This window comes from Panthera leo, chromosome B1 (assembly GCF_018350215.1).
Source record: "Panthera leo isolate Ple1 chromosome B1, P.leo_Ple1_pat1.1, whole genome shotgun sequence".
Lineage (NCBI taxonomy): Eukaryota > Metazoa > Chordata > Mammalia > Carnivora > Felidae > Panthera > Panthera leo.
In genome coordinates, this window is record NC_056682.1 from 85,460,033 (window position 1) to 85,487,821 (window position 27,789).

A 27,789-nucleotide genomic window follows, 5' to 3' on the forward strand; every position below is an offset into this window, starting at 1 on the left:
TAAATGAAACAAGTCAGTCAGGAAAAGAAAAATACCATATGATTACACTCATGTGGAATTTAAGAAATGAAACAGATGAACATAGGGTAAGGAAAAAGAGAGAAGAAAACCATAAGAGAGTCTTAACTATAGAGAACTGAGGGCTGATGGAGGGAGGTGAGTGGGGAATGGGCTAGGTAAGTGATGGGTATTAAGAAGGGCACTTGTGATGAGCACAGGATGTTGTATGTAAGTGATGAGTTACTAAATTCTACTCCTGAAACCAATATTACACTATGTTAACTAACTAGAATTTAAATAAAAATCTGAAAAAAAAATCCAATATATATGTTTGTGTGTGTGTATATACACGCATATGTGTGCGTGTATGTATATACACACACATATATGTAAAGCTATAAATGAATAAATAAATAAATATGAAGCTTTGGTCACACAAATACCAAAAACCAAAATCCTTAAAAAAATTAAAAAGAGTACTACATACACTCTCATTGACTTCTAACACACACTGGGTAACCTGACATTTTCTCCATTATCAGAGTATTTATTTTTATAATGTAATATTTTAATAACGCTTTTTCAAAGATAGGTCTCATTGGAATATGAGAATAAAATAATAATGACAAAGCTAATAATAGGGCCTCATTTGCATTTCACTTCACAATTTTCAAAGCTATTTTTCATTTTCCTATTTCTATTTCAAAGCTATTTCCTATTCCTATTTTCAAATCTATTCCTCAAGAAACCTTCTTAAAGTTCCTTACCCCCATTTTATAGACAAACTATATCTTGTGACAAAAATATACTGAATACAAAACTGATTTATGATCCACTTAACTTTTAAAATAATGTATCATGCAATATCCTTTATAAAGTTCTTATTAAAAATAATCTCATTTTTTAAAATACCATGAAATACTTTCAAATCCAGATAATCTCATCAACACTTTAACATTCAAGAATTTATAGTTGCCTTGATCTATCCAGCTTACCCTAATTTTGGATGATTTGAACGGGAAAGAATCTGGTGAGCTTCACTGGTATAGTTTTCACTGAAATACCTTTAAGAAGTTTAGGAAAAATAATAAAATACATCATTCAAATTGAAGAGATCCAGGAGAAATTTAAAAAACTACTGTTAAGACGATAACACTGCCACAATCATCCCAATCTCCATCTCAAATCATTTCAGGGACTTGGAAATGCTTCTGAGTCAAAATTTAATTCTGAGCTATCAGGCCTATCCTGTTAGTACAGGGCAAGGCTTTAAAGTACTTAAGCAAACAAATGATTTAACAAGAGGCATTCTATCTATCTTTAAAACAGATCTAGAGTTCTTCTTGTTTGTTTGTTGTGATTTTAAATTTTCTATAAAATAGTCCATGTGTGCTTGTTGGGACATCATCCTTTCACCTTGGCTTATTTCTTCTATTGCAGCTTAGGTCAGTATTGTGTAATGGTGTTTTCCGTGCAAAGAGAAGAAGGTCAATAGCCTTTCTTCTGCACTAAAAATATCCTCCTTGGTCAGTGGTATAACTAAAATGCTGGCCATAAAACAGAAGTATTAGCAGGTACCACAGAGAAATATATAAAGCTATCTGTTTGCAGGCTCATACATCCTGTTGGCTTATAGTAATGAACTTCTTTGAGTTCTTAAAGCTAGGGACTAGTCTTCTGTTCAACCTTCTGGATCACCTCATGACGCACTGGTACTCCTACACATATACATGTATACTTATATGAGGATAAGAAGTAGAATAAAAAGTGGATTTCCATGGCTCATTTAAATTTTAGAGGGCATAATCATTGAGATTTTCATAAAGTACAGAAATTTCTAACCAAATTTTCCTTCTATAGATTAATAATATAGATTTCCATTTTTCTTTACTGGCTCTAACATTCAACCCATTAAAAAACAAGAGTTGTTAACTCAGAAGTCTGTGAATGAAGGATCATTCATGAATGAAGGCGTACCCATGAACCACCTTAAATTATGCATAATTTTCCTGAGTATACATTTTCTGGGGAGAGAATATACAAAACTTTCATCAGATTCTCAAAGGGATCTATAATTCCCCAAAAAGGAAAAGTTCGATTTTAGTGCAATGCTTTCCTTACATACTCTCATTTTTCTTCTTTATCCCTAGGTTGGCTCTAAGGATGCCTTTACTAAACTATTTATATTTCATTTTCATACATGATACTAATATAATTCAGTATTACATTATTATTTCAATAATCAAGTTACTCTTAAAATACTCAATCTGTAACACAGAACAGTATTTAATTTCCTTGATGAACTTATAGTCAACCCCTTTCTTAACAGCATCTAAGAAAAAGGAACATCTGTGCAATAAGGAAAACTATTCCTTACAATAATCTGCACTGAATTCCCTCCCTCCTTCCTATCCTCCTTCCCTCTCACCTGCTTGCCTGCCCGCCTTCCATCCTTCTCCTTCCTTCCTAACTTTTCTCTGTTCCTACATACAGTTTTGGCTTTAATTTGTACGTTCTTCTAGTCACCTGCTTCTATTTGCTCCTCTATTCAGATTTCTTCTTGAATTCTTCAGTCTCTCTTGAATTCATTTTCTGTACAGTATCCTTTCTTCTTCTACACCTGCCTCAACATTCATTCAACCTAAGTCATTATTATCAAACTACCAGCTATATTTCAAAGCAACAAAATATCTCAAGAGATTAGATAATGAAGGCAGAGAAAGATAAATAAATTACATGTGGATATTTGAACAGCTCGCCTGCTTGTTGACTGTATTGCTACTTTGACCCCGAAGACTCATAGCTCCATACACAGAACAACAAATGTAACTGTAGAGGAATCAGCTCTGATTTTTTCTGTTTTCAACCATCTCTAGTACATCATTGGCAATCAAATAACTATTAACATATGTGCGTCTTGGTCATTTTTCAAATTAGTAATATTAGCTCCAAATACAAGTGTCTGTAAATCATTTAAAGGTCTATTGGAATCCCTTGCTACAGTCTTGAATCAAATCCTACCAACTTATTTCAATGTTAAGTTAAATTAAGTGCCCCCCTGGCAAATGCTGAAAAATCTCGATTTCTTAGGAAAAGAGCAAGAAGCAATGTTACTCATAAAAAGAAAAGAAACATCAGAATAGTGTTCCGCTAACTGAGGTTCAAGTATCTGTGTAATTTACAAGTACCAAGAAAAAAGATGGTTTTTAAAGGTTAAGAACAAAGAATCCATGTGTTCTGAAAAACAATGAATTTTAAAATATTTTATAATTCTTCCAAGTGGAAACAAACTGCATTTATTCTACTTCAATTCCAACTGGAAGTTTGTTTATCGAAGTAGAAAACTGGCAATCTCACTTTTTGTAATTATTATTTTTATATTATGTTACATCTTTGGCAGTTGTACTTACAGGGAATCTTTACACTTATAAAATTTAGATATTACAGAAAATTAAATACTTTTGTAACTGGAAAAAAAACTGGAGATATCAAAACCCTCCTGTGTCTGTTTTCCCCAAAAATAGCTTTATCCATACAAATCTAGTCATTTTTTCTCAATATTAACAATCGAGCACAGTTTTAGGAATAATTTTTTCACAGTGACAACCATCCAAACTTTGCTACTGGTTACATTTCCCATTCTAGGCACTTTATAGTCTATAAATCACAATTCGAGGAGAGACCCAAACACTAGAATCTTTTAATTTGCATATCCACATCCATATTAATCTTTCAGTTTATTTTCTAGAATAGTTTTGCCATCAATTCTGACTTTAATCACATATTTTGGAATTTCATGTATGTGCCCAAGTGTAAGTATTAAAGGAGGAAAAAAACAAAAAGAGAGAGTTCATATAGGCTCTGAAAAGTCAGGGCTTTGGATCACTTGTTACAGATGGTGAAGAATAAGTGTGAAGACACTTTATTTGTATCTTATCGAGTTGTATTTCCCCAAATGGAATTAGAGAATCAAGAGAGAAGAGGCAAGAAGATAAAAAGAGTAAGAAAAGAGTGTATATAATTACTTAAGAGGTATCAGAAAGGAGGCCAGGGAGAGAAAGGAAGAAGAAAGATATTAGTCAGCAAAGAAATCATACACACAGAAAATCTTTCCCATGTTTTCATATTGTTGCCAGCACATCAGTAAATACTTCTAGCAGTGTAGCTATTCAAATTCAGAGAAAGTGTGAAACAACTAGATCAATTATTAGAGTTTAATAATATTGGAGGTTCCATGTAATTTCACTTAAAGAAGAAAAAAAAGTTTATTTTCACTTACACGAGATTGATTAATCCAAGTATGCCCATGCCTCTGAAGTCTGTTTTGGGATCATCACCCTGGAAACCAATGTCGGCCCACTGCTTGGAGATTCTAGCCTTCAACTTTTTCGTGGGCATTAGAAGATTCCAAAGCTGTACAAACATGCTTCCATATTACAAATAATAGTGATGTTCTTAATTTACCAAGACATTTTTCTTCTCATAGCTAATATAAGTCAAATGCTTTCAATGTTAAATAGCTTTTGTAGACAAATTATAGGTTCAACAAAAACTATACTTAAGAGAACATTACAATTATCCTAAAAAATGCAGCGTACTTACCCTAACTTAAAAGACTGATATAAAGAACAGTAGACTTTGAAAAAGTGTCAAGTATACAGATATCTAAAACAGTGAAGTATCTTTATTTACTAAGTAATACATATATACCAGCATTGGTAAACTGCCTCCTTAAGAAAAACACTGTTAGGTACTTGGTCCTTGCCTCAAACACTAAATACTTAAGTAGGCTCCACTCTAATGGTGAGTGATTAGTCCCTAATCAGAAGGGAGACAGGGAGGGAATCATGAAGAAGTAAGACTGCTAGTATTTCAATCCATATGATCATTATTTTATAAATTTTCATAATTTTAAAAGAAAAATATAATATGGCTTGGTTTCAAGTAAATATGTTCCTTAAGACTGAGGATTTAAGAACAGAAATCAAATATTAGCAACAAACTAACCAAAGCAAAATAAAGTTGAAAAAATTTAATCCTTTTCTAAATTCAATACCACAAAAGTCATCAAAGAAAACAGACTTATAAAAATTATTAAAAAGTTTGTGAATATTTGCAGAACAGAAATACCTGCATTTTTTTTCCATTTCACTACAATTTCAGGCATTGTTGAGTAAAGGACTCCTAATGAAAGGAGTATCCTGTCACCTAAAATAAAATGTGAAGACTTGTGACTTTAAGACAGGGTCAAGACTCTGGCCCCGAAGTGAATCCAGGCATTACATTAGATTTTACCTGGTCTCTTCTCTTTTTACTAACATATTGGCATCTCTCCATGAGTTTGGCAAGGGGTTTGATGATGGGTGGCTCAGTTGGTTAAGTGTCCAACTCTTGGTTTCGGCTCAGGTCATGGTCTCCCATTTTGTGAGTTTGAGCCCCACATCAGGCTCTGTGCTGACAGTGCAGAGCCTGCTTAGGATTCTCTCCCTCCCTCTCTCTCTGCCCCTCCCCCACTTACTCCCTCTCAAAATGAATAAACTTAAAAAAATTAAAAATAAAATAAAGTAAAATAAAATACACAAATATCAAACTGCTGGGTTCCATCTCTGGTGATTCTGATTTCATAGGGTAAAAGTAGAACCTTCAATTCTAAATATTAAGACACTCGTTAACTTTAGTGAAGGTGGGCCTTAAACTACACTTACAGAAACACGTACCTACTTTACCCACAGAGACTGCTGAGTCTGTGCAATGGCTGGGTGGTTCACTGCCAGCAACTGGCTTTTTACCTTTAAAACTGGGTTTCATGATGAATCACTAAGATAAAAATTCCCTTGACTAAAATGCTTGGATTTACATCTTACCCCTTCTAAAGGGAAGGTATTATGTAAAAAGGGTCAGAAGTTAAGGGAATAATGATTAACAATGAGGATATAAACAGAGGCCAAGCCACAGTGAGTGCCCAGCACAATTCTAAAACTTTGTGTTTTTTTAATTTTTTTTCTATAACTTTAAATATACAAATTCAGTCTACACTAACAGCCCTTTGAGATACGTATTTTCATCATCCTCATTTGACAAAATCAAGTTTTATTTTTAATTTTAAAATTAAGTGAAGTATGTATTTATACTCTTTTTGAAAAACAGGGTTTTTTTTTTTTTAACTTGTCTCTTACTGTTACTTAGATACTACTAATGCCTCTTTCTACAGCATTTTTATGTATAACAAACTCCTAACTCCAAGTACAATGTGCTATTTTCTTTGACTTTAACCATTAAAAATAAAATTGGCCCTAAAGCAAATTACTTTATCTCCTTTGGGCCTTAGAATCCTCATCCCTAAACCTAAAATGAAGATGCTAGACCAGATGATCTGGAAAGCTTATTCCGGGTATACTAATCTCTAATTTTGGCCTCTCACCAGCCTCACGTATTTATACTTTAGAAATAAGAAATAGGAAAATTCAAAGTAAATTTTATTACTTTATTAATTTTTAAATCTGTGATGGCATTACTTGGCAATTCACATTCCATAAATCCTAAAATATTTGACATAATAATATGAAATGGGACATCCATGTTCACAATTTGAAAGTAAGCTAAAAAAAAAAAATGCCTAACTTAAATGAGCGATTTATACAAAAAGTAGAGGGAACATCTGAAGCTTATGGACTCATACTTATCAGTTAAAAAGATATCTCTCTTAATAAGTTTATCTTTTATTTCAGAATTAAAAACATTAAAATTTATGTGAATATATTTTAAAGAGGCTTATCAGAATATTATAAAAATAGTTAACTCAAAATCTTTTGCCAACAAAAGGGGCAAAGAAATTGGATGACTGTGTAAGCCTCTAGAATTTGCACACAGACCTTACTAGCTCAAGCCCAATTTATTTTTCCAGTGTCCAATAACTCCAAATACTGAAAACAAAATTTTACCTTGAGAAGCAGCTTTTCATGTTGGAGGTTATCAGAATCATATGGCCTTTTCCTCACACTCTCTACATCCAAATAGAGCTGTTTATAACCGGATATCTGCAGTAAGCATGCCTTCATGCAGATTTTAAAACTGAAAACGATAAAATTATTATTTTTAAAAATCACATCTTCTTATCACAATAATGTCTTCCATAGCTTGTGGTTCATATGTGTATTTAGAAAGCATCTCCTCAATTCCTCATCTAGTGAAGTGAAATGGTTGAAATGGATGATCTCTACAAATCCTTCAGCTCCAATATTTTATAACTGTGTATGTGATCTCCACACCTCACCATACAAGTGTATAATAAAAGAGAATACTGTAAAGACAGCATACCTGGCATCCTTCTCAGGGTTAATATTCTTTTCCTTCATTATATCTTCTACACATTTGTCTACTTCACTCTGAACAACAAGTGTTGCTTTCTGCAAAACCTGTTTATGTGAAAGAAAGCTGAATGAGGAAAATCTCTTATAGTTGAAACACAACAGTAAGTTTTGGGGGCATTTAGTCTTTACAATGCATATATTAAAATGTAAAATAAACCAAATTTGCTTCACTAGGGCTAAAATCATACATACATACATACAAACATATATAAAAGAGAAGCAGCATGATGTATCAGATAAAGGCTTCTTCAACTGGAATCAATAGGTTCTCAACTGGTAAGTTCTTAGCAAATGAGCTACCACCACAGTGGGTGCATGAAGCAGATATATATATATATTTTTTTAATTACATAACAAAAATATGTGTACAAAAATTTTAATGCAGAAGTTAAAAAAAACTTGGGGCATCTGGGTGGGTTGGTTGGTTAAGCTTCTGACTTTGGCTCAGGTCATGATCTCACAGCTTGTGAGTTCGAGCCCCCACAGTGGGCTCTGTGCTGACAGCTAAGAGTCTGGAGCCTGCTTTGGATTCTGTCTCCCTCTCTCTGCTCCTCCCCTACTCGTTCTCTGTCTCTCTCTCAAAAATAAATAAATATTAAAAAAAAAAGTTAAAAAACTTAAATGCAGAAGAGCAGAAAGAACTCAAATATTCTTGTAATTACTGACCCCCCAGACATAGCCCATGGTAACAGATATCCTTAGTCTTTTTTCTATGCATATAAAGCAGATTTCTTACATAATATGTCCTATAAATGTCCACTGGATCCTTCTTTCAACAATCAAACAAGTTCAGGTCTTTCTTACCCTTAAAAAGTTTCTTTAACTCTTATCCTTCTGTAAACTACCATCAAAATCCTCTCTGGTATCCCTTATAACTCCAGGCAAAATATTCTCATCATACCTGGAGTTATACCTCTGCATATCCTGGGCCTTTCTTCTGGAATGCTCTTTCCCAATCACTAACATATCAATACTTCCCATTTTTAAGTTAGCTCACATACCAGGTCAAAGAAGCCTTCACTGATTCTATTCAAGTGGAATTAACCTCTCCTCTCTTTGAATCCCCATAATAATTTATCTATAACCTTTCTATGATATATTCTACTTTCTATATTATAGTTATTTTTATATTAAGTAGAAAATTCTTTGAGGACAGAGATTGTATCTAGTTCATCTTTTCATATCCTGCATGTAAAAGATAAGTGACAAATAATTGTTAAATGGAGATATTTAACAGATAAAAACCTGTGGGAAGGCAACTGTTTCAGTAAAAGATAAGTACAGCAATGCATACTATTATTTAAAAGGAAGAAAAGGGAAGAAAAAGAAGACTCCCCAAAGTAAATTAAAAAATGAGAAGGAAAAGGATCAAAGACTGACAGTAAAGATACACATATGGTCAACAAGGTCTAGTTGGTCAAATGCTGAGGTCATATGTCTATAGGAAATATCTTAAAACTTAAGCTTATAACTCAGGACTAATGAAAGGGCTACCTTTACCATGGATAGAAGCCTTTTGCCTCCTAAAACATGACAAACCTAATCAAATATCACCTCCTTTTGTAAAGCCTTCCTTGGCCCTGGAGTCAGCTACTTCCTTTTATGCTCATACCTCAGTGACAGAGCACTGACTACACCATATTTGTTTACTTTTATTTTATATATTTGCCAACGGGCTTTGTCTCTCTTATTTACTCTTACATTATGAATGAATGAGTGACTGAACTTGCTAAAGCCCTACATAAATTCAGAGTTCATATTAGAAACAATGTCTAGTCTCTTAGCAAATACTTTTTCCTGCAGACTGACTTTTTAAAAAAAAATTGAGGTATATTACAGATCCAGTGAAAGAACAGATGTTACTCAATTTGATCAATTTTGACAAATGCACATAACCAAGTATTACACATCCCTATCAAGATGTAGAACATTTCCATAACCCCAGAAAGTTCCCTCGTGCCCTTTCTCAATCAACTGTTCTTTTAAGAAGCAACCACTACCCTGATTTCTATCATCATAACTTTGTAGTGTACACATAAATCAAATCAGAAAGTAGGTACTCTTTTGTGTCTGGCTTCTTTCAATGTTCCTAGGATTCATTCACATTCTTGCTTTTAACAGTAATTTGTTTCACTGTCAAGTAATATTCTATTTTATGAATAGATCTTAATTTGCTTATTCATTCTTGTGATGGGTATTTGCACGGTTTCCAGTTTTAGATGATTATCAATAAAGTCGCCATAAAGATCCTTTATTATGTTTTTGTAAATACAGGTTTTCATTTCTCTTACACACCTAAGAGTGGAATTGCTAAGACACAGGATATGTTTAACTTTGAAGAAACTGCCAAAACCATTTTCCATAGTAATGGTAGCTAGCATTTTATACTCCCATAGGTGCTCACCAACATTTGGTGCTGTCAGCCCATTTCATTTAGGAAATTTCATCATCCTATCCTAGTGTGCATGTAGCATCCCCTTATTGTGCTTTTAATTTGCATTTCCCTGCTAATAATGTAGAGAACTTTTAGAAGTGCTTTTTGGCCATTTTTATTTATATATACTTTTATACGTACATATATATGAATATATGTTCCATGTCATGTATATGTACGTATGTATATTTATATATTTATATACATGTATATGTGTGTATACACGCATATGCATCTCTTTCCTTTGTGAAGTGACTATTCAAGGCTTTTCCCCTTTTTAAAACTGTGTTGTCTTTTTATTAGAGATCTCAAAGTACTTTACTAGATACAAATCTCTAACCAAATATATGTGCTAACCAAATATCTTCTCATTATGCTGCTTGCCTATCCATTTTTTTTTTTGCCAATTCATTTTTAAAAGACATCTTTGATAAGCAGTTTTTATCTTGATAAAGCCTAATTTTTCAACTTTTTTTTAAATGGTAGCACTCTATCTTCTCTAACAGAAAACTTTGCTTAACCCATGGTGGTAGATATTCTCCAATATTTTGAGAAGCTTTAAAATTTTAAACACAGGTGTAAAGCACGTATCAAATTAATTTTCACATGTAGGGGAAATAGGAGTTGAGCCCCGACTTTCCTCAATTTGGATATCCAATTGTTCCAGCACTATTTGTTGCACTTTCCTGTTCTCACTGAATTGCTCTGGAATCCTTGTTAAAAATGACATGTGGTCTATGGGGCACTTGGGTGGTTGCTAGTTAAGCATCCAACTCTTGATTTGGGCTGAGGTCATGATCTCACCATTGGGAGACAGAGCCTGGTGGCAGGCTCCACACTGGGCGTGGAGCCTACTTGGGATTCTCTCTGCCTCTCCCTCTCCCTCTGTCCTTCCCCTGCTCCTATACATGTACACATACACATACTCTTTCTAAGAAAAAATTACATGTGGTCTATTTCTGGTTTCTCATCTGTTATATTGATCTATTTGCCTAGAAAGTTTTCAATTCAGGTAGTTTAAGTCCTCTAATTTTGTTTTTTTAGTAGATTACTTGGGGTGTACTAGGAAATTTACATTGCTGTATAAACTTTAGAATGAGTTGTCACTTTCTTCAAAAATAGCTTGTTGGGATTTTGACTGGAATTGCACTGAATCCACAGGTCAATTTGGGAATTAACATCTTAACAATATTGAGTTTTCCAATTGATGATTAATCTTTGTGCTTTTAACGTTTCTTAGGAAAACGAGTTTTAGTGCAGTCTTGTGTAGTTTTCATTAAATTTATCATTGAGTACTTTGTTTCTAAATGCTACTGTAAGCGGTATTGTTCTTTTGTTTTCCAAAAGTTTGTTGCTAACTTACAGAAACACAGTGTCCTGAGACATTGCTAACTTCATTTATTAATAATGCTAGTAGTTTTTGTAGATTTATTAGGGTTCTCTGCACTCACAAACTCTTCCACCTGTTAATAATGACAGTTTTCTTTCTTTCTCTTTAATCATATGTTTTAGATTTCTTTTCCTTACTGGACTACCTAGGACCTCCTGTACAAGGCTGAATAAAATCAGAGAGTAACTATCCTGGGCTTTTTCCCCATTCGATGTGGGAGCATTCAATATTCCAGTACTATGTATCATGTTAGTTGCATGTTTTTCACAGATGGCCTTTATTAGGATGAAGAATCTCCTATTCCTAGTTAGTTTAGCTTTCTACTCAAAAATGGGTATTGAGTTCTGTCAAAATAGTTTTTTAGTATCTATTGAAATGATCTTATTTTTCTCATTTATTTTGTTAATGTGGTGAATTACATTCATTGATTTTGAAAACTCAATCATGATGTAATATCCTTTTTACGCATTACCGGGATGAATTTGCTAATGAAGAATTTTTACATCTGTATTCATGAAGGATATTGATTTGTAATTTTTATTTAGTATACTGTTCTTGTCTGGTTTTAGTATCAGGGTCATACTGGCTTCACAAAATGTGTTTCTTCCTACTTTTCTTTTTTTTTTTTTCATTTTTTTTTTTTTTTAACATTTATTTATTTTTGAGACAGAGAGAGAGCATGAACAGGGGAGGGTCAGAGAAAGAGGGAGACACAGAATCTGAAACAGGCTCCAGGCTCTGAGCTGCCAGCACAGAGCCCGACGTGGGGCTCAAACCCACAGACCATGAGATCATGACCTGAGCCGAAGTCGGACGCTTAACCACCTGAGCCACCCAGGCGCCCCTTCCTACTTGATTTTCTAGGAGTTTATGTAATAGTGGTATTATTTCTTCTTAAATGTTTAATAAGAGTTCACTAGTGAAGGAGAGTTTTTAGTGCAATACTTTTAGATTATAAATTCCATTTGTTAAGTATATGGCTATTTATATTTTTAAATTTCTTTTTGTGTTAGTTTTGATAAATTGTGTTTTTCAAGGACTTTGTCCCTTTCATCTAAGCTACAGAATTTATTGGGATAAATTCATAGCATCCCCTTATACTTTTAATGACTGTAGTTTGATGTCTCCTCTATCATTCCTGATATTGGTAATTTGGGTTTCCTCTCTTTCTTGATCAATGTTCCTAGAGGATTATTAATATTACTAAGAATCAAATCTTTTCAAAGAATCAGTTTTTGAGTTTGTTATTTCCTACTTTTGTCTGTTTACCATTTTATTAATTTTTTATCTTTTAATTATATCCTTTCTTTTCCTTACTTTGGGTTTAATTTGCTCTCTTCTGGTTTAAGGCATAAGCATAGATCATTGATTTAAGGCCTTTAAAAGCTGTTTAGGTGCACTTTACATTTTGATATGTTGTGTTTTCATTATCACTGAGTTCAGTTTTGTTTCTTTTCTTTTTAATTTCCCTTGTGAATTCTTTTCTAATTCATGGGTTATCTTCCAGATACTTGGGAATTTTCTAGATGTCATAGTTTTCTTACTTCTAAGTTAGTACTTTGGGAGACAGAAAACATACTCTGTATAAGTTCAAACCTTTGAAATTTATTGAGACTTAAAGACTCACATATTGATGTGTCTATATAAATATTCCATGTGTACTTGAGAATGTGCATTTTGCATTTGCATTTGTTGACTATAAATGCCATTTAGATCAAGATGGTTAAAAGTATTGTTCAAATGGTAAATATCCCTTCTGATTTTTTTTGTCTTTTTGTACCATCAAGTATTGAGAGGTATTTCCAGCTACAATTGTTGATTCATCTACTTCTCCCTTTGAGTCAATTTTTATTCAAGTATTTGGCAGCTTTGTTAATAAGTGCATACACTTAATATGTTGTATTTGATAAATTAACCCTTTTATCAATACAAAAAAGTATTTAGTCACTGGTAATACTCCAAGTTTATATTTTCTGAAACAAAGACACAACAGCTTTTTTATGCTTATTGTTTGCATGGTGTATCCTTTTGTTTTCTATTTGTTTGTGTCTTTATGTTTAGAGTATATTTCTTGAAACAATATTCAGTTAATTGGTTTCTTACTTTTTTATCCATCTGTTAATCCCTGGCTTATTCTCTACCTTTTTGGTAGGTCTGCTTCCCCATCAAAAACAAAATAGCAGCCTGGATGGAGGATAAATATAAAACATTACAATGTTTTCTAGTTCTTATGTACCCCACCATTTTGAAGGTATATTCCATACTGGAATATATAGTACTCAGAGAATTTCTGAGGTCAGCAATTCTAAAATTTTCTTTTTTAACCTCAAACCATGTAAGCACCCAAAGACTATTTTCCCAATATCATTTACTTTTTACTAAAGAAAAAGTGGGTGACAGTATAAGAACAACAAATATGAATCACTTATCATATATTTTGTAAGAAAAGATATATATGCTTATACATATGATTTTATTATAAAACATTAGATGAACATTAAAGTAATATAGTCTTTTTTATTATACCTGCCTTGATAGATTACAAATTACATGATTAACACATATTCATAGGCAGCAAATATCAACAGTAAGTTTCACTATGCAAGCAAATTTGGGGAGATTATACATACATTTGTGTTTGTATACACAGTGTGTGAACATTTCGTTTTTGAAACACCATGCCTGTGTAGTTATATACTTAAAGGTTGGGTACTTAAAGTCTAGCTTTTGCAAAATTAGATACCAAAAAATATGCAAATACACATCACTATAGCAATGACCCACAGGCGACTAAACTGATGCCATAAAACTAATTTATTATTCCACAGCTAGAATGTTATTATTATTATTTAAAAGCTAAGACAGCAGCTGCAATTGAAACAAATGCAGCCAGTTAAAAACACTATTAGATTGACAAAGTGTTCTTTTCCTAAATTTCAAATATTTCAAATACTTGTATATGCATTAGTACAGTGAAGTTTTGTAACATTACCATACATTCCACAGCAGCCATGCTTCTTAGCAGAATACTGAATTAGACTCCTCAAATTCTAATAAAGTTTCCATTTTCATTTATAAATCCCAAAGTTTAATAGATCTTAATATATAATTAATAAGTAGTCCTTAGCCTAAAATACCAGCAAATGAGACTCAATTTTTAACAGTCAAGAAAAGAATTTCCACTATGAAATAGTTCACAACCCAACAGGACCATTCTATCACTGCTTTAGGAAACTGGCCTTAGATTAAAATCACTTTTATTCACAGCAATCATCAGTAATGTTGAGAATTGAAATACCTAAGAAGCTTTCATGAATATTTTAAAGTTCTCAAAATCTTGTAGTGTATATTGGTTTAATCCCATTAATATTACCAATAATTACTATTTGTTGGATACTTATCGTGTACTAGGCATTCTCTTAGACTGCTTTCATATTAATATCTTCTAACCTAAAACAATCACTTGGGCATTCACACCTCCTTTTACAATGAGAAAATAAGTAACTTACACAAAAGTCAAACAACTAGCAAGTGATAAAATCAGGATTTGAACCCAGACTTTTCTCATGTACATAAAAAAGTAGATCAGGTTAGTAGAAATATCACAAAATCAGAATTTGATTTTACTCTACAAAGTAACTGGAAATATGTGAGATGCAATACATACCAGAAATGGTATGTTTAAATTGATGAGGCTTCCTCCATTTGTTTATTGACAAGTTTATTTTAGATTTCAAACTTCAAGAAAACAAAGCTTCTGTGATATATAATTCAGTAACTACATTTGTTCACCACCCATCCTTTTTTTTAGTATGCCCTACATAACACTATTAGCAATCTATACTTTTTAATAATAAAACTGTAACAATACAAATGTTTATTTTTCAAAAGGACTTTTCAGAGTCAGTATATCAGATTAAAAAATAATAAACATTGTACTGCTCTTTAACTCATTACCCCTACCTTAAAGTTCCCAAACACTTCAGCCTCTATTTATCTATACTTTCACAAATTGCCTATTCATAAGTATATTCAACACTGGTTTTTATTTCTTTTGTATATTGCAAAGACTCTGGTGGAATGTTGAATATATAGCACTGCTCAAATCTTTGGTCAAAGATTCGGCCAAGGCACTAGAGTTCTTAAAAAGTAAAATCTTATGTATGGTCCCACATAAATTTGGCATAATTTTACTACACATAAAATCCCATTAGCAAAATCTGTGACCAAAACTGTTGTTACAGTTATGGTAACAATAGTTACACACGGTGACACTGAGCAGCTAGTTTCAGAATTCCTCTTGAGGTTCTTCCACAATTTTTGATAGTTACTTTGTGAAATTGTATCCTAAGTTTCAATTAATGGAAGGAACCATATGGGCGTATAAGGTAAAAATAAATTTTTAGAACCAACAACTTATTAACTTTTTAGATCCTTACATTCTCATTAAAAAAGACGAAGAATATTAATCTCTCTAGGATTTGGAATAAAAGAGTAGGACTCCAGACTCTTGTTCCCCAATATATATTCATGTACATGAGCTTTTCTTACCTTGACCATTAATAGAAAAAGATGGTAACTAATCAGTAAAACACTTATTTTATAGGTCACTTTCCCAAACATAACTGATATGCTTGCAATATTCAACAATGTCCATTTACTCTCTGGCATGAATTAGTAACTCATATCAATATCACTAGACAACAGTAAGTCAACAGTTTTTGACTCTTTTTTATCCACATTGTACATCATGACCAAGTACAAACATACCCATGGATATCTAAAATATAAACAGATGCACACACACAGATAATGAATATTAAAATTTCATAAAACAGTATTTAACCTTATTATGACCAATGTTTTCTAATTCTATTCTATTCTATTCCTTTTGTTGTTAATGCTGGCTGTGATCTCCTACGGGATTTCAAACAATGATCTAAATGACCCATACTCTACCTTTGTCACACCGAGTGATACATATACATACATATATACGTATATGTATATATATATATAGAAAAAACTGTGAACTACTATAGAAAAGAACAGCATGCAGTAGATCGAATTACTGGTCCCAATTTTTCACTCCCCTATAATTAAATTATATACTCACATGCTTACCATGGCTTTATAGCGAGCATAGTGTATTTCTCTACTCCTTGATTTGGGTTTGGCTATGTAACTTACTTTAGCAAATGAGATGTTAATAGACATGACAGACATGTCTGTGTGGTTGGACAAATAATGACCTACTGCAAGAAGAACATTCTCCAGGTATCTACTGCATTTTCAACCTGGGTTTCATAATGACACAATTGTAACAGATCTGAACTTGGGACCAACTTGAAGAGCCTCTCCAGTTGGCCCACAGACCATGAGCAAGAAATAAACAATGTATTATTATACATGCCCCTGAGATTTTATAAGTTTGTTACACAGCAGAAGCTAACTAATGAATAGCATGAGGTATGACTTATTTTAGATCAAAAGACACATGATACAGTTTTTTATAACTATCCAAAATCGTTTGCTTTATCTCTCACGTAAGAATCTAGCCCAAAAACAGTTTATGAGGTTTTTCTCTTGAGAACTTGCTTTTTCAAAGGCTATCAAGTTTTGAGGCAAAATAAACAAGCAAAACCTCAGATAAAGACAAATTATTCAAATACCTTCTTTGTGCACAAGTAGCACACTAACATAAAGAAAATGTTTCAAAAATAAAATATTACCTCTCTTTTTGAAAGAAAGAGAGAGTATGAGAGCAGGGGAGGGGCAGAGGGAGAGGGAGAGAGAGAATCTTAAGTAAGGTCCAGGTCAACGAGGAGCCCCACAGGGGGCTCGATCTCACAACTGTGAGACATTACTTTTAAAAAAGTGGGAAATTTCATGCAATACTTTTTACAGCAAAGACTTGTAGAACATAAAAAAATAATTAATTCAAAAACTGAGGTATTATTTTAAAGAAAAAGTTTTCTAAAATTACCAGCGTGATATAATCCTACCTTATTCTTGGAGTAGGTCAAGGAATTTTCTGAAATAAAGAAAAAAAAAAAGAATGTTACCACTTAAATGCTGTTTGTGAATTACTTTATAAAAAATAGTATAAATATCAAGCCAGCAATAAGTTAATAGTTTAGAAGATGTAATTTCCACATGAATAACACAGGAAAAATTTTTAAAAATTATCCTTATAGATAACTAGATATGATTCCAAGACTCTCAACCCAACACAACACACCAGAGCCAAAGTGGTGGGACTGTCCTAATTTCCCCAGGGTCATCTGTTTCTATGCAAACTGCCAAGTGTCTACTAATCACTGCAATTCATTCATGGCTGCCTCACAATAGCTTGGGTCCCAGAAACTCATCTAAATACTATATAAGGAAAGTGCTCTCTACTACTTTTTTTTTTTTTTTCATTTGTTAGCCTTATGGAGTAGGCATTTAGATTTGAGGAACTAGCAAGTGAAATCACACAACAACGAAGGGACAAAAATAAGAGATTATTTGGCTAACTATCTTCTAACAGACAAATAAAAAAACAGCTTTTCCATTCTTGTCTTTTATTTTAAGAATGACCAGAACATTTTTACTAGACTATTTAACATTTTTTTTCTGGTACATGTACTAACAGTCTCTTTATTCGCAGCAATTTGAAAAATTCAAGACAAATAGTTTTGCTACAAATTAATGCCTTAACATGTTCTTCCCCCATACTACAGAACATAAACCACTACTGTTAAGATTTCTCATCAAAAGTACTTTGTTCTTCTTAGAGCAGCCAAAAGGGCAAATCAAAAGAGCAGGCAGTAATTGAAGTCAGCCACAAAATTGTGAAAAAACTAGGGAAGTAATTAAACTTCAATCATCCAGCTGCCCTGAGGCTTACTCCGTCCTTATATCTCTCATTCTTCCCAAGTTGCCTTGGATACCAACACCCACCCCCCCCAGATCTCACAGGGGTGAATTTCTTCCTTGAAGCACGCTGTTCAACACAAAGGAGGATTTGGTTAAGTCATGATTTTCCCTTTAACACAGTGAACATGAACTGTAACCAATTCCTGATCTCCCTTACTCTGGTCAAAGAGTGATGACCTCAACCATATTTCTCACTCCTCTGTGTTCTAATTTAAAGCAATAATTTCAATTAAGCACTGAAAGCTGATGAATTTTAGAAGGTAACAGAGCACCACTGTTCAACAGAAATATAATGCAAGGCAAAATGTGAGCCACATGTGTACTTTAAAAATTTTCTAGTAGCCACATTGGAATAAAACACACACAATTTTATATATTTTAACCCAATATATCCAAAACATTATCATTTCAACATATATTAATGAGGTTTTTCTACATTCCTTTTTCATATAAAGTCTTTGACACCCAGTGTATATTATATATTTCTGCACATCTTAATTCAGACTAATCACATTTTAAGTGCCCAATAACCACATGTGGCTGCTGGCTACAACACTGGACAGTGCAGACTTTGAGTGCAATAATCTCTACCAGGGATCACTAGATACCTGTTACTGTTCTTTCATGAATTACATAAGACACTAAAAGACTGATGAAAGATGATGAATATAAAAGTGGATCCAGACTCAGACACCCAGTCTTCCCCACCAGTTAAGTAAAAATTTCAAAGGGCATAGAAATACAGAAATTTTTCTCTGGAAAATAGGTTGCAACTATAATCTAAGGCATAACTGATGAATTTTACGGGCCAAGATCATTCTTTGCACAGATGTGGAATTAAACAATAACGTTTCTTTTCCTATAAAATCATAATATAGTTTTAGAGCAGAAATCATTCAAAGCTAGATTTCAAAGATTAAAAACTAAGTTTCTTGATCAGGATACACAATGAGTGCAACTGCCACTATGAATACTGAGAAAAAAATATTCACTCAGATTACTTAATCACCCTTTTTCAAGTAACATTACCTATCCTGTGTGTCCTTTGTGCACCTACATAGGTATCAAAAATTCGCTGCAATTCACACTTTCCGGTCATCTGCCGTAAGAGCCATTTCATCCAAAATCGAAAAAAGTGCCCATAGAAGAACTCCCACAAAGAAATAAACATTTTTTTCCTGGAGAAGGAAATATATGACAGATTTAATGACCTTGAATTCGATTTTAAAATGTAAAAAAATTTACAGTTTATCCAACTCATCAAATCCCAAGTTATACCTATCATGCTTTTCCACTGGGTCTACTTTGTAGCAGTTATTTAGGCATGTAAGAAAACAAAGACAGAAGTAATAAATACCATTTAGATCAATTAAATGACGGATGGTCAAATGGCCAATTTATCACTTTTTAGGAATTAACTGTAAAAATCAAACTACTTACTTAGATTCAAGTTCTCAGTTCCCTATGTTCTCATCTTTGAAAATGGGGCTCAACAGTTCAAGAACAAAAGGGGCCCAACTTAGCAACAATTATATCAAATATGCCTTATATCAGAATCGCTTGTAAAAGGAAGAGTTCTTTTAACCCCTATGTATAATTCCAGTTACATCTGTCCCACAGTCAAGGAGATTCCAGCAAAAAAAAAAAAAAAAAAAAAAAAAAAAAAAAAACCCACTACATATGGCTTACAAATTGAAGTATATAAGTTGAACACAAAGTAGACCGCACCCTGGCTAATAATTGTTGATTTTCCATTCAACAGGAGAAGGGCAGAAACACTAAGAAAAGTAACAAACTACACCCTCAACCGAAATGAATCTTTATGCCATTAGAAAAATCTTGAGCTTCTAAATGAAGCGGGGGTGGGGGGAATACAAGTGAGGAGTTACTTTAAAATAAAAACGCTTATCTCCTTCCTGTCTTCAACATTCCCTAGATACATCATCTCTAGACTACGGTCTGAGGGGGCTGTCAAATTTGAAATCCCCGCAGGCCAGCGCAGAAGCAGCGCCCATCATCAGAGATCGGCTGAACTGTTACTCTAAAATGACTCTATCTAGTCCGCGCTCAATAGGACAAAAGAAACAAGAACTGCTAAGCGCAGGGAACACAAGCTTCGAGGCGCCTGAGCTCCCCAGACCTCGGGGAGTGGCTGCGCGGAGCCCCCCCTTCCGGAGCCTGGCCGAGCCCAGGTCGCGCGCTGGCCGCGAGTGGGAAGGTACGGCTCGCACAAAGCCCCGCCGGCCTGGACGCCCCACGGTTTTCGTTAGGACACCGAGGGTCTCAACTAGCCCGCGCGCCCTCAGCGCAGCCGCACCGAAGCAGCACGGGGCGAGAGGAAAAGAAACAGCAGCCACCTCACAGGAGCGGAAGAACTAGGGGGAAAGCTGGAGCTGCCTCGGTTTCCCCAACTGCAAACAGCCGGCAACGGAAACGACGCTACCCGCGGAGCGCTCCCTGCAAGCACCGCGACCCGGAAGTGGGGGAGCGAGGCCGCGAGAACGCCTTTCCCGGGACCCTGCCCGCCCCCGCCCCTCCGGCCACTACGATTGGCCCGAGCTCCACCAATTGCTAACGCTAAAAGGAGGTAGCGCTGAATAGCCGGCGCGCGTGCTCTTGTTCTCCGGACTCCCAACGGTTTCCCTGGCAACGGCTACCTGGAGGCTAACCCGGCGCCAAAGGTTGGTCTCAAAGTGCAGCTCTGGAGGTTTTTCTCGCCTTAAACCTAGGTCATTTCCGCTGATTGAAACTGTACTACCCCTAGACTCCAAGCACGGAAGAAACAGCGTACTTTTGGTAACTTTCAGAGCACCAAGGTTACAAAAGCGCTTTCACCTACGTGTAATCTTAATCTTGCGAAGTGATTATTAATAGTCCTACTTTATAGAAGAGGAAACAGGATTTACGTTTAATGACTTGCCCATGGCTAATGCATGGCAAAAAAGTAGAGCTCTGTATGTTGAGAAAAGGAATTTGAACTTTGTCCTAAACCTGAGTTTCTATAGGAGGAATATTACAGGCACTAGAAATGCAAGTGCAAAGGCCCTGAGCCAGGAGCATACTTCATACATTTGAGAAATAGCAAGAAGGCCAGTGTGGCCGGAGGAGAAAGGACAAGGGGAGAGTAGAATATAAGTTAGAAGGACAACTTCCATTAAGAAATGACTTACCCCTACCTACCCACAACTCCTAATCCCTCAACCCCTTTTCTCAAAAGCAGCCAGTTTTTTGTTTATACCTCCAGGAGTGTTTTCGCAAGTGATATTTGTATAGTCCCTGCAGCCCCTTGTTAACACAAATTGAAGCAGCAATACACACTTTTCCACACTTAAATCAACATATTTTTTAAAAAGTACTAAATTGTAGAAAATTAGACATGTGAAGGTTGAGCCATCATCCCTGCTCCGTAAAAGCAACCAACAATCAATTTGGTAATGAAATTTGACCATCTACTATAATAATAAAATCATAGAATCTTTGATCTTTTTTTTTAATGAGTTTTTTTTTTTTTAACGTTTATTTATTTTTGAGACAGAGAATGAATGGGGGAGGGTCAGAGAGAGAGGAAGACACAGAATCTGAAACAGGCTCCAGGCTCTGAGCTATCAGCACAGAGCCTGACGCGGGGCTTGAACTCACGAACTGTGAGATCATGACCTGAGCCGAAGTTGGTCGCTTAGCCAACTGAGCCACCCAGGCGCCCCTAGAATCTTTGATCTTGAAGGGAACTTAGAGATCATCTCAGTGGACACTTCTTATTGTACATAAAAAAGATCCAGAAAGGCAAAGTACACAGCCAATTTGGCAAGTTAAGAAATAGAAACAAATTTCTACTTCAAGGGTCTTCCAATTATTACACAAGACCTTTATATGATTTAAAGTGAAATAATCCTGTGGTGCAATTATATATAATCTTTTTACCTTTTAAATTTGCTATGCTGAGAGTCGGGAGTACAGAGGAACTCTCGCCTTGTCTCCATGCTGCCCATGGCCCACTTCTGTCCATGTTTTTCTCTAAGAGAAAGTAATGGTAACCTGTTTGGTTAGAACCTGAAAAGTTGATCGAACTGCATTTATTGGAAGCAAGGTCATTGTACGTTAAAATGTCATGTGCATATGATTGCCTCTCCTCTTTTCCACTAATTCATTTGCATATAACTGGCAGATACATGAAGCCCTTCTTGTCTCTCGGGGAAGATTGGCCTTCTCTCTCTCTTATTCTCTTTGGTTTTCTGGCTAAATGGTATTTAAGTCCTGAGATTAGAATTCTGGGTTTAAGGAGAAGGTGGAACCTACTTAGGTCTCTGAACTAACCTGTGTGCTGTAGCTGGCCCTATCAAATCACCTACATGGAAAACAAAGGCCTCAGTGTAATGATGTTTGGTTATATTTTTGAGTAGTACTGAGGAATCCCTGTTTTCTTGGATTCTCAGACTAAACAATCAAGCACTATTAATTTTAGAAATTGCATGGGGCACCTGGGTGGCTCAGTCAGTTGAGTGGCTGGCTGACTTCAGCTCAGGTCATGAACTCACGGCTCATGAGTTCCAGCACCGTGTAGGGCTCTGTGCTGGCAGCTCAGAGCCTGGAGCCTGCTTCGGATTCTGTGTCTCCATCTCTTTACCCCTCCCCAGCTCATGCTCCATCTCGGTCTCTCTCTCTCTCTCAAAAGTAAATAAACATAAAAAAATTTTACAAATTGTTTAATGGACATGTTGTTTGGCATGACTGTTAACAACTTGTTGCAGTGTTCAGTATTTGATTCATAAAGGACTCAAATTAAATATCCCCTTTTGGTATTTAATATCAAATTAAATACCCCCTTTTGGAGTATGTGAGGTCTGTAATACAGCATAGTGAGAAGGAAATTTATACTGAGAAGAATTTATTCCTTTCACTAACAGTGAGATGGATTATCTCTGTGGAAGCATTAAAAATGTTAAGGTTTTATGATTTGTGTTGTACTTCCCTAAAACTATTTTTTTCTAAAACTATTTTAAATACTATTTTAGACACTGTAATGAGGGGAAACACCTCACATGTATATGGTTTACCATCAGATTCTTTTAGTGGGAGAACCAGGAAATACACAGAATGCCAAAGCAGATTGTTTCCCCTAGCTACCGGTAATGAGCTTTACCAATGAAAAGAAAGTTTAAACTATTCACAAGTAAGCTAATGCACTGAAGTGAAAATGGTAACCAGAACAAAGGAAATAAACATTTAATCAGGTCAAATGATTTGTATGATTGTTTTTAAAAAGAAGAGAGGGTGAGAGGGAATAGAGAAGCAGGAAATTGGAATAGAGAAGCAGGAAACGATGTACAAGGGGTTCATTAGCACGTTTGGTAGTAATAGTTGAGATGAGGGAAATCTACTCCAGCCCTGCATCCACCTCACCTAAGTTAACCTATCAGATCAGCTCCAATGATCCCAGCCTGGAAGAGTTTAAAGCCAATGATGCTAAAGAGAAATAGGGAAGAGAGGTGTGTTTAACACAGGATGGTGATTTTAATTCATCTATTAAGGTTGTGGGAGAAAATGACAGTTAACTTGAGGGTCAAGAAATCTTCATTTGGGCCCTGGTAGCAGGTCTGAGATTGCTTGATATTGTTAATGTCGAGTAGCAGAGGATAGTGGAATACTTTTGGGGGATTATTGAATGATGGTGTGATATGTAGCATAGTGCCTACAGGGCATTGGAAAGACAAGTGGAGCATATGAGAATGTTGGGGTAGGTAACACCAGAATCACCATGAAGCCAAAGATGAATAAGAAAGGAAGAACTATCCAGTTCTTGACTTTACCTGAATATATAATTAGAATCGACGTGATGATGGTCCTTGTCACTACCAGCTTAAAGCCAAAAGGTTTTAAGAGCCAGAGAAGTCTGCCTTCATGTAATTTTAGTTGGACACGCAAAATGAAAGCCCTGAGAATTGCCCAAACCTTCCTTTGTAGTAAATATTGGGTAGTGTCAGATTCTGGAACGACACAGAAAATCTCACCTTTCAGTAACTAAAGGAGAGCAGAAGAGCTAATCTCCACTAATGCTTTGTATTAATCTTCTGCGACCCAGGACCAAAAAAGAAGGCTCTGGAAAACAACATGTTAACTATTACGATTTCAACAAGGTAGTCTCCATGATTTAAACAAGTGTCTGGGGGTGCCTGGGTGGCTCAGTTGGTTAAGCATCTGATTCTTGATTTTGGCTCCAGTCAGGATCTTATTTATGGTTGTGGGATTGAGACCCATGTTGAGCTCGGTGCTGACTGCACAGAGTATAATCTCTCTTCTTCTCTTTCTGCCCCTCCCTCTCTAAATAAATAAATAAATAAATAACAAAAACAAACGTCTGTTGTGCCAGACATTGTAAAAACTGTAAGAGGTTCAACAGGCTAACTGGGACTGAGAGTTTTTGTGATCATTTCAGCTGGTTCTGTCTTCTTGATCCCACTCTCAGAAATCAAGCACAGTTTGCTTGTCCATGAAAAGGAATGTAATATCTGTTGAGAGTCCTTCCCCAAGACATCTGACCTCTCCAATTCACTGCCGCAATTGATGAGATTGGATGTAGACATGATCACAATCAAAATGAAGTTAATTTATTGCAGTGATGATATTATGATCATTACCCCCTTGGAGGAAGGAACTCAGAAGATTTGAGATAAGTAGAAGCAGATATGACTACGCAAATGGTTCATTAACTCAGGTAAAATTCAGCACTTACCACAATCAGTTAAATTTATCAACATAACTTTCGGTTACCAGAGGTATTCTGTGAACAGTAAATAATAAATAACTCTCCCTCCAGGACTCCGCCAATTAAAAAAGGCACAATACCTTTATGAACTTTTTGGCAAGCTATGAAAAATATATAATGGGCAGTGGCCTAAGTATGCTTTGAGACCCTACGATTCTAATACATTCACGGATAATTTTAGAAGTTTCTGATGCCAGAATACAAGCAAATTGGAAGCTTTGAATAAGATGTAGATAATACTGCCGCCTTGTGGCGACCACTGGGATATTTTTACTCAAAAAGTTCCTAATGATGGCGCTAGAGAGCCATTTTGCCAGCATAATGTTGGGCTCTAATGAAAACAAACCCCACAACTTGAGCAAATGAAGATCTGAACTACCTATGATATTTCATGGGTAATAACAGGGGAAAAAAGGAGGTTGTGATAAATACGAAGCTGCACAACAAAGTTCTCAAATAAAATGGACTTCGTGTCCTCAGAGGGACCTCCGAGGAGTTACAACACACCCATGACCAAGTAGCATTTGGCATTAGGACTGATTCGCAGTTCACTTCTCTTGCTGAAGCGTCTGAATCTCATGACTCCCCTTTCAACAAAATAAAACAAGTTTCTTAAAAATGAACAAACAAAAACAAAGGTAAGTTTTCTTGGTTTATCCATGAGAAGTCCTGTGGCATAGAAACTGCCATATAAAAGTCAGCTACTATTTGCTCTATGGAGTAAAAACCCAGTGAAATAATGCCAAGGTAAGTTCATGCAAGGGGCCAAGTTGAGGGCAGTATATATGGCAGTGCAGGAAGAATGTAGGTTTTTAAACTCAGGGCAATGTGTGCACATTTAAATGGTCATAAGCCAGTAACCAAATGAGAATCTTGGTGCATGAACATGAAGAATACTCCTATTGTAGGTGATGCAATTGTGGAAGACCCTATGGGGCCTCAATTGTAGTGGATCATAAGAATGGAGTTAGTGAAGGGCGCCTGGGTGGCTCAGTCAGTTGAGCGTCCAACTTTGGCTCAGATTATGATCTCGGTTTGTGAGTTCAAGCCCCACATAGGGCTTGCTGTTCTCAGCACAGAGCTGGCTTCGGATCCTCTGTCTCCCTCTCTCTCTACCTGTCCCCCTCCTCGTGCTTTCTCTGACTCAAAAATAAATAAACATTAAAACAAAGAGAGAATGGAGTTGTTCAGGAGGAGGATGAAATGGCAAGCTGATGCCCTGCCATTTTCTAGAAGTAGCCACGTAATTTAAGTGGGTACAGTGAGCCAAAGCCATGCAATAGTGCGTGGAATAATGATGTATTCCACTTGTGTTTTACCTGTGCCACTAATGTGGTAAGAGACTATTGAATGCTAATAACAACAGCAACAAAATTAGCTACTTAAAGATGGCATTCAGAAAAATCTCCTGGGCAAAAGGATCCAAGCATAAAAGCCAGTGAACTATATAAGATTACTATTTGCAGTCCCTACAGGATCCAAATGAGTTTGACATTTATTCTGTCTTGGACTAAAGCCCAAACAAACACTGCCCAGTGCTATTTGGTTCCCTATAATACCTCTCTCTGTGTGGGCTGTGTCAATAGGATGACGCAGGGAGCACCAAATGTGGGGCACTCTGATCCGGTGAAGGCTGGTGGCACGGGTGGTGAAACAATTCACCTAAGGCCGAATAAAAGAGATAAAAGTTTATTGAATACACTGCCAGGGAGCAGTGGGCAGGACAGCAAAGGAGAGACTGTTTGTGACCAGGTGGTGGTGAGGGCCCACAGTTCTAGGGCAGAGTGAGAGAGTATGGGGACATATGGAATTGTCCCTTTTTTGCTAATCATAAGAAGGGTGCCTGGTTGTAAGTGGACAGTTAGGGCCTTTGGCTATTTCGAGGTGGGTCGCTTAATGAGCCTATTTGCATCCAGCTGTGTGGTTGCTGTGGGCCCTTTTGCCTTGCTCTAAACTCTGGACCAAAGAATGCATTCTACATTCCGGTGTGCAGAAGTAGGCCCCCCAAATCCCAACATGATACGGACACATCAAATTCTTTGCTACCTGTAAAGTAATTGTTAAATCAATGCTAGAACTGGTCATTGAAACATTATTGAAAATACGATGTAAAAGATACGGAGGGCTGGCTAGATCAGTTAGGTGAAATGTGTTTTGTCCAAATAGAGGGGTAGTAAAGGAGGAATGGCTTTTTTGAGTGCTGGGGATGGGTACAATTCTGGCCATCAATTCCAGTGTATAGGTTTTTCTTTTTTTTTTTTTTTTTTCCCCCACACCTCCAAGTAATGCTCAGACACCAGCTGGGTAACCCACAGTTCCGTTCAATTCGGACACTATCTACCTGGAGATAGTGTCAGATCCTACAGGGTTCAGTCCTACAATACTTCTCGTCCACCCACTACTGCAGATACCGCTTGAAACTTGTCACCTGTGCTTCTGACTTACTCTCATAGATCAGAGGTTCCAAAGACCCCCTCCATAGGTTGGGTTAATTTGCTTGAGCAGCTCACAGCACTCAGAGAAACATTTTACTTACTGGTTTATTATAAGGGAATATAACTCAGGAACAGTCATATGGAACATAGGGCAGTATATGGAGAAAGAGGCATGAAGCTTCCACGCTCTCTGAGAGCTCCACTTCCCCCTAATCTCCATGTATTCCCCAATCCAGAAGCTCTCCAAATCCTGTCCTTTTGTTTTGTTTCATTTCTTAAGTTTATTTATTTTGAGAGACAGAGTATGCAAGCAGGGGACGGGCAGAGAGAGAGGGACAGAGAGAATCCCAGGCAGGCTCTGTGCTGTCAGTGCAGAGCCCCATTCCGGGCTCAAACTCACAAACTGTGAGATCTTGACCTGAGCCGAAACCACGAGTTGGAAGCTTAACCAACTGAGCCACCTAGGCTCCCCTCCC

General features: G+C 35.9%; 1 protein-coding gene across 7 annotated transcripts in view; it reads right to left on the bottom strand.

Annotated features, from left to right (window-relative positions):
* The window catches only part of ELMOD2 (ELMO domain containing 2), a 31,691-nt gene extending 11,077 nt beyond the window's left edge, over positions 1 to 20,614 (bottom strand). The window contains exons 1-8 of one of the 7 annotated variants that reach the window (XM_042935437.1): positions 19,556 to 19,754; positions 19,394 to 19,415; positions 19,145 to 19,293; positions 17,200 to 17,228; positions 7,318 to 7,415; positions 6,942 to 7,071; positions 4,280 to 4,413; positions 996 to 1,064 (exon numbers count right to left, since the gene is read on the bottom strand). In XM_042935437.1, the coding sequence (XP_042791371.1) occupies positions 996 to 1,064; positions 4,280 to 4,413; positions 6,942 to 7,071; positions 7,318 to 7,415; positions 17,200 to 17,228; positions 19,145 to 19,286 (602 nt within the window). In that variant the 5' untranslated portion in view covers positions 19,287 to 19,293; positions 19,394 to 19,415; positions 19,556 to 19,754. Of the gene's footprint in view, positions 1 to 995; positions 1,065 to 4,279; positions 4,414 to 6,941; positions 7,072 to 7,317; positions 7,416 to 13,297; positions 13,379 to 17,199; positions 17,229 to 19,144; positions 19,294 to 19,393; positions 19,419 to 19,555; positions 19,755 to 19,843; positions 20,350 to 20,432 lie in introns of those variants that run through there. The other 6 variants (XM_042935434.1, XM_042935433.1, XM_042935438.1 and 3 more) reach the window with 6 other exon arrangements.
* Positions 20,615 to 27,789: the final 7,175 nt, after the last annotated feature.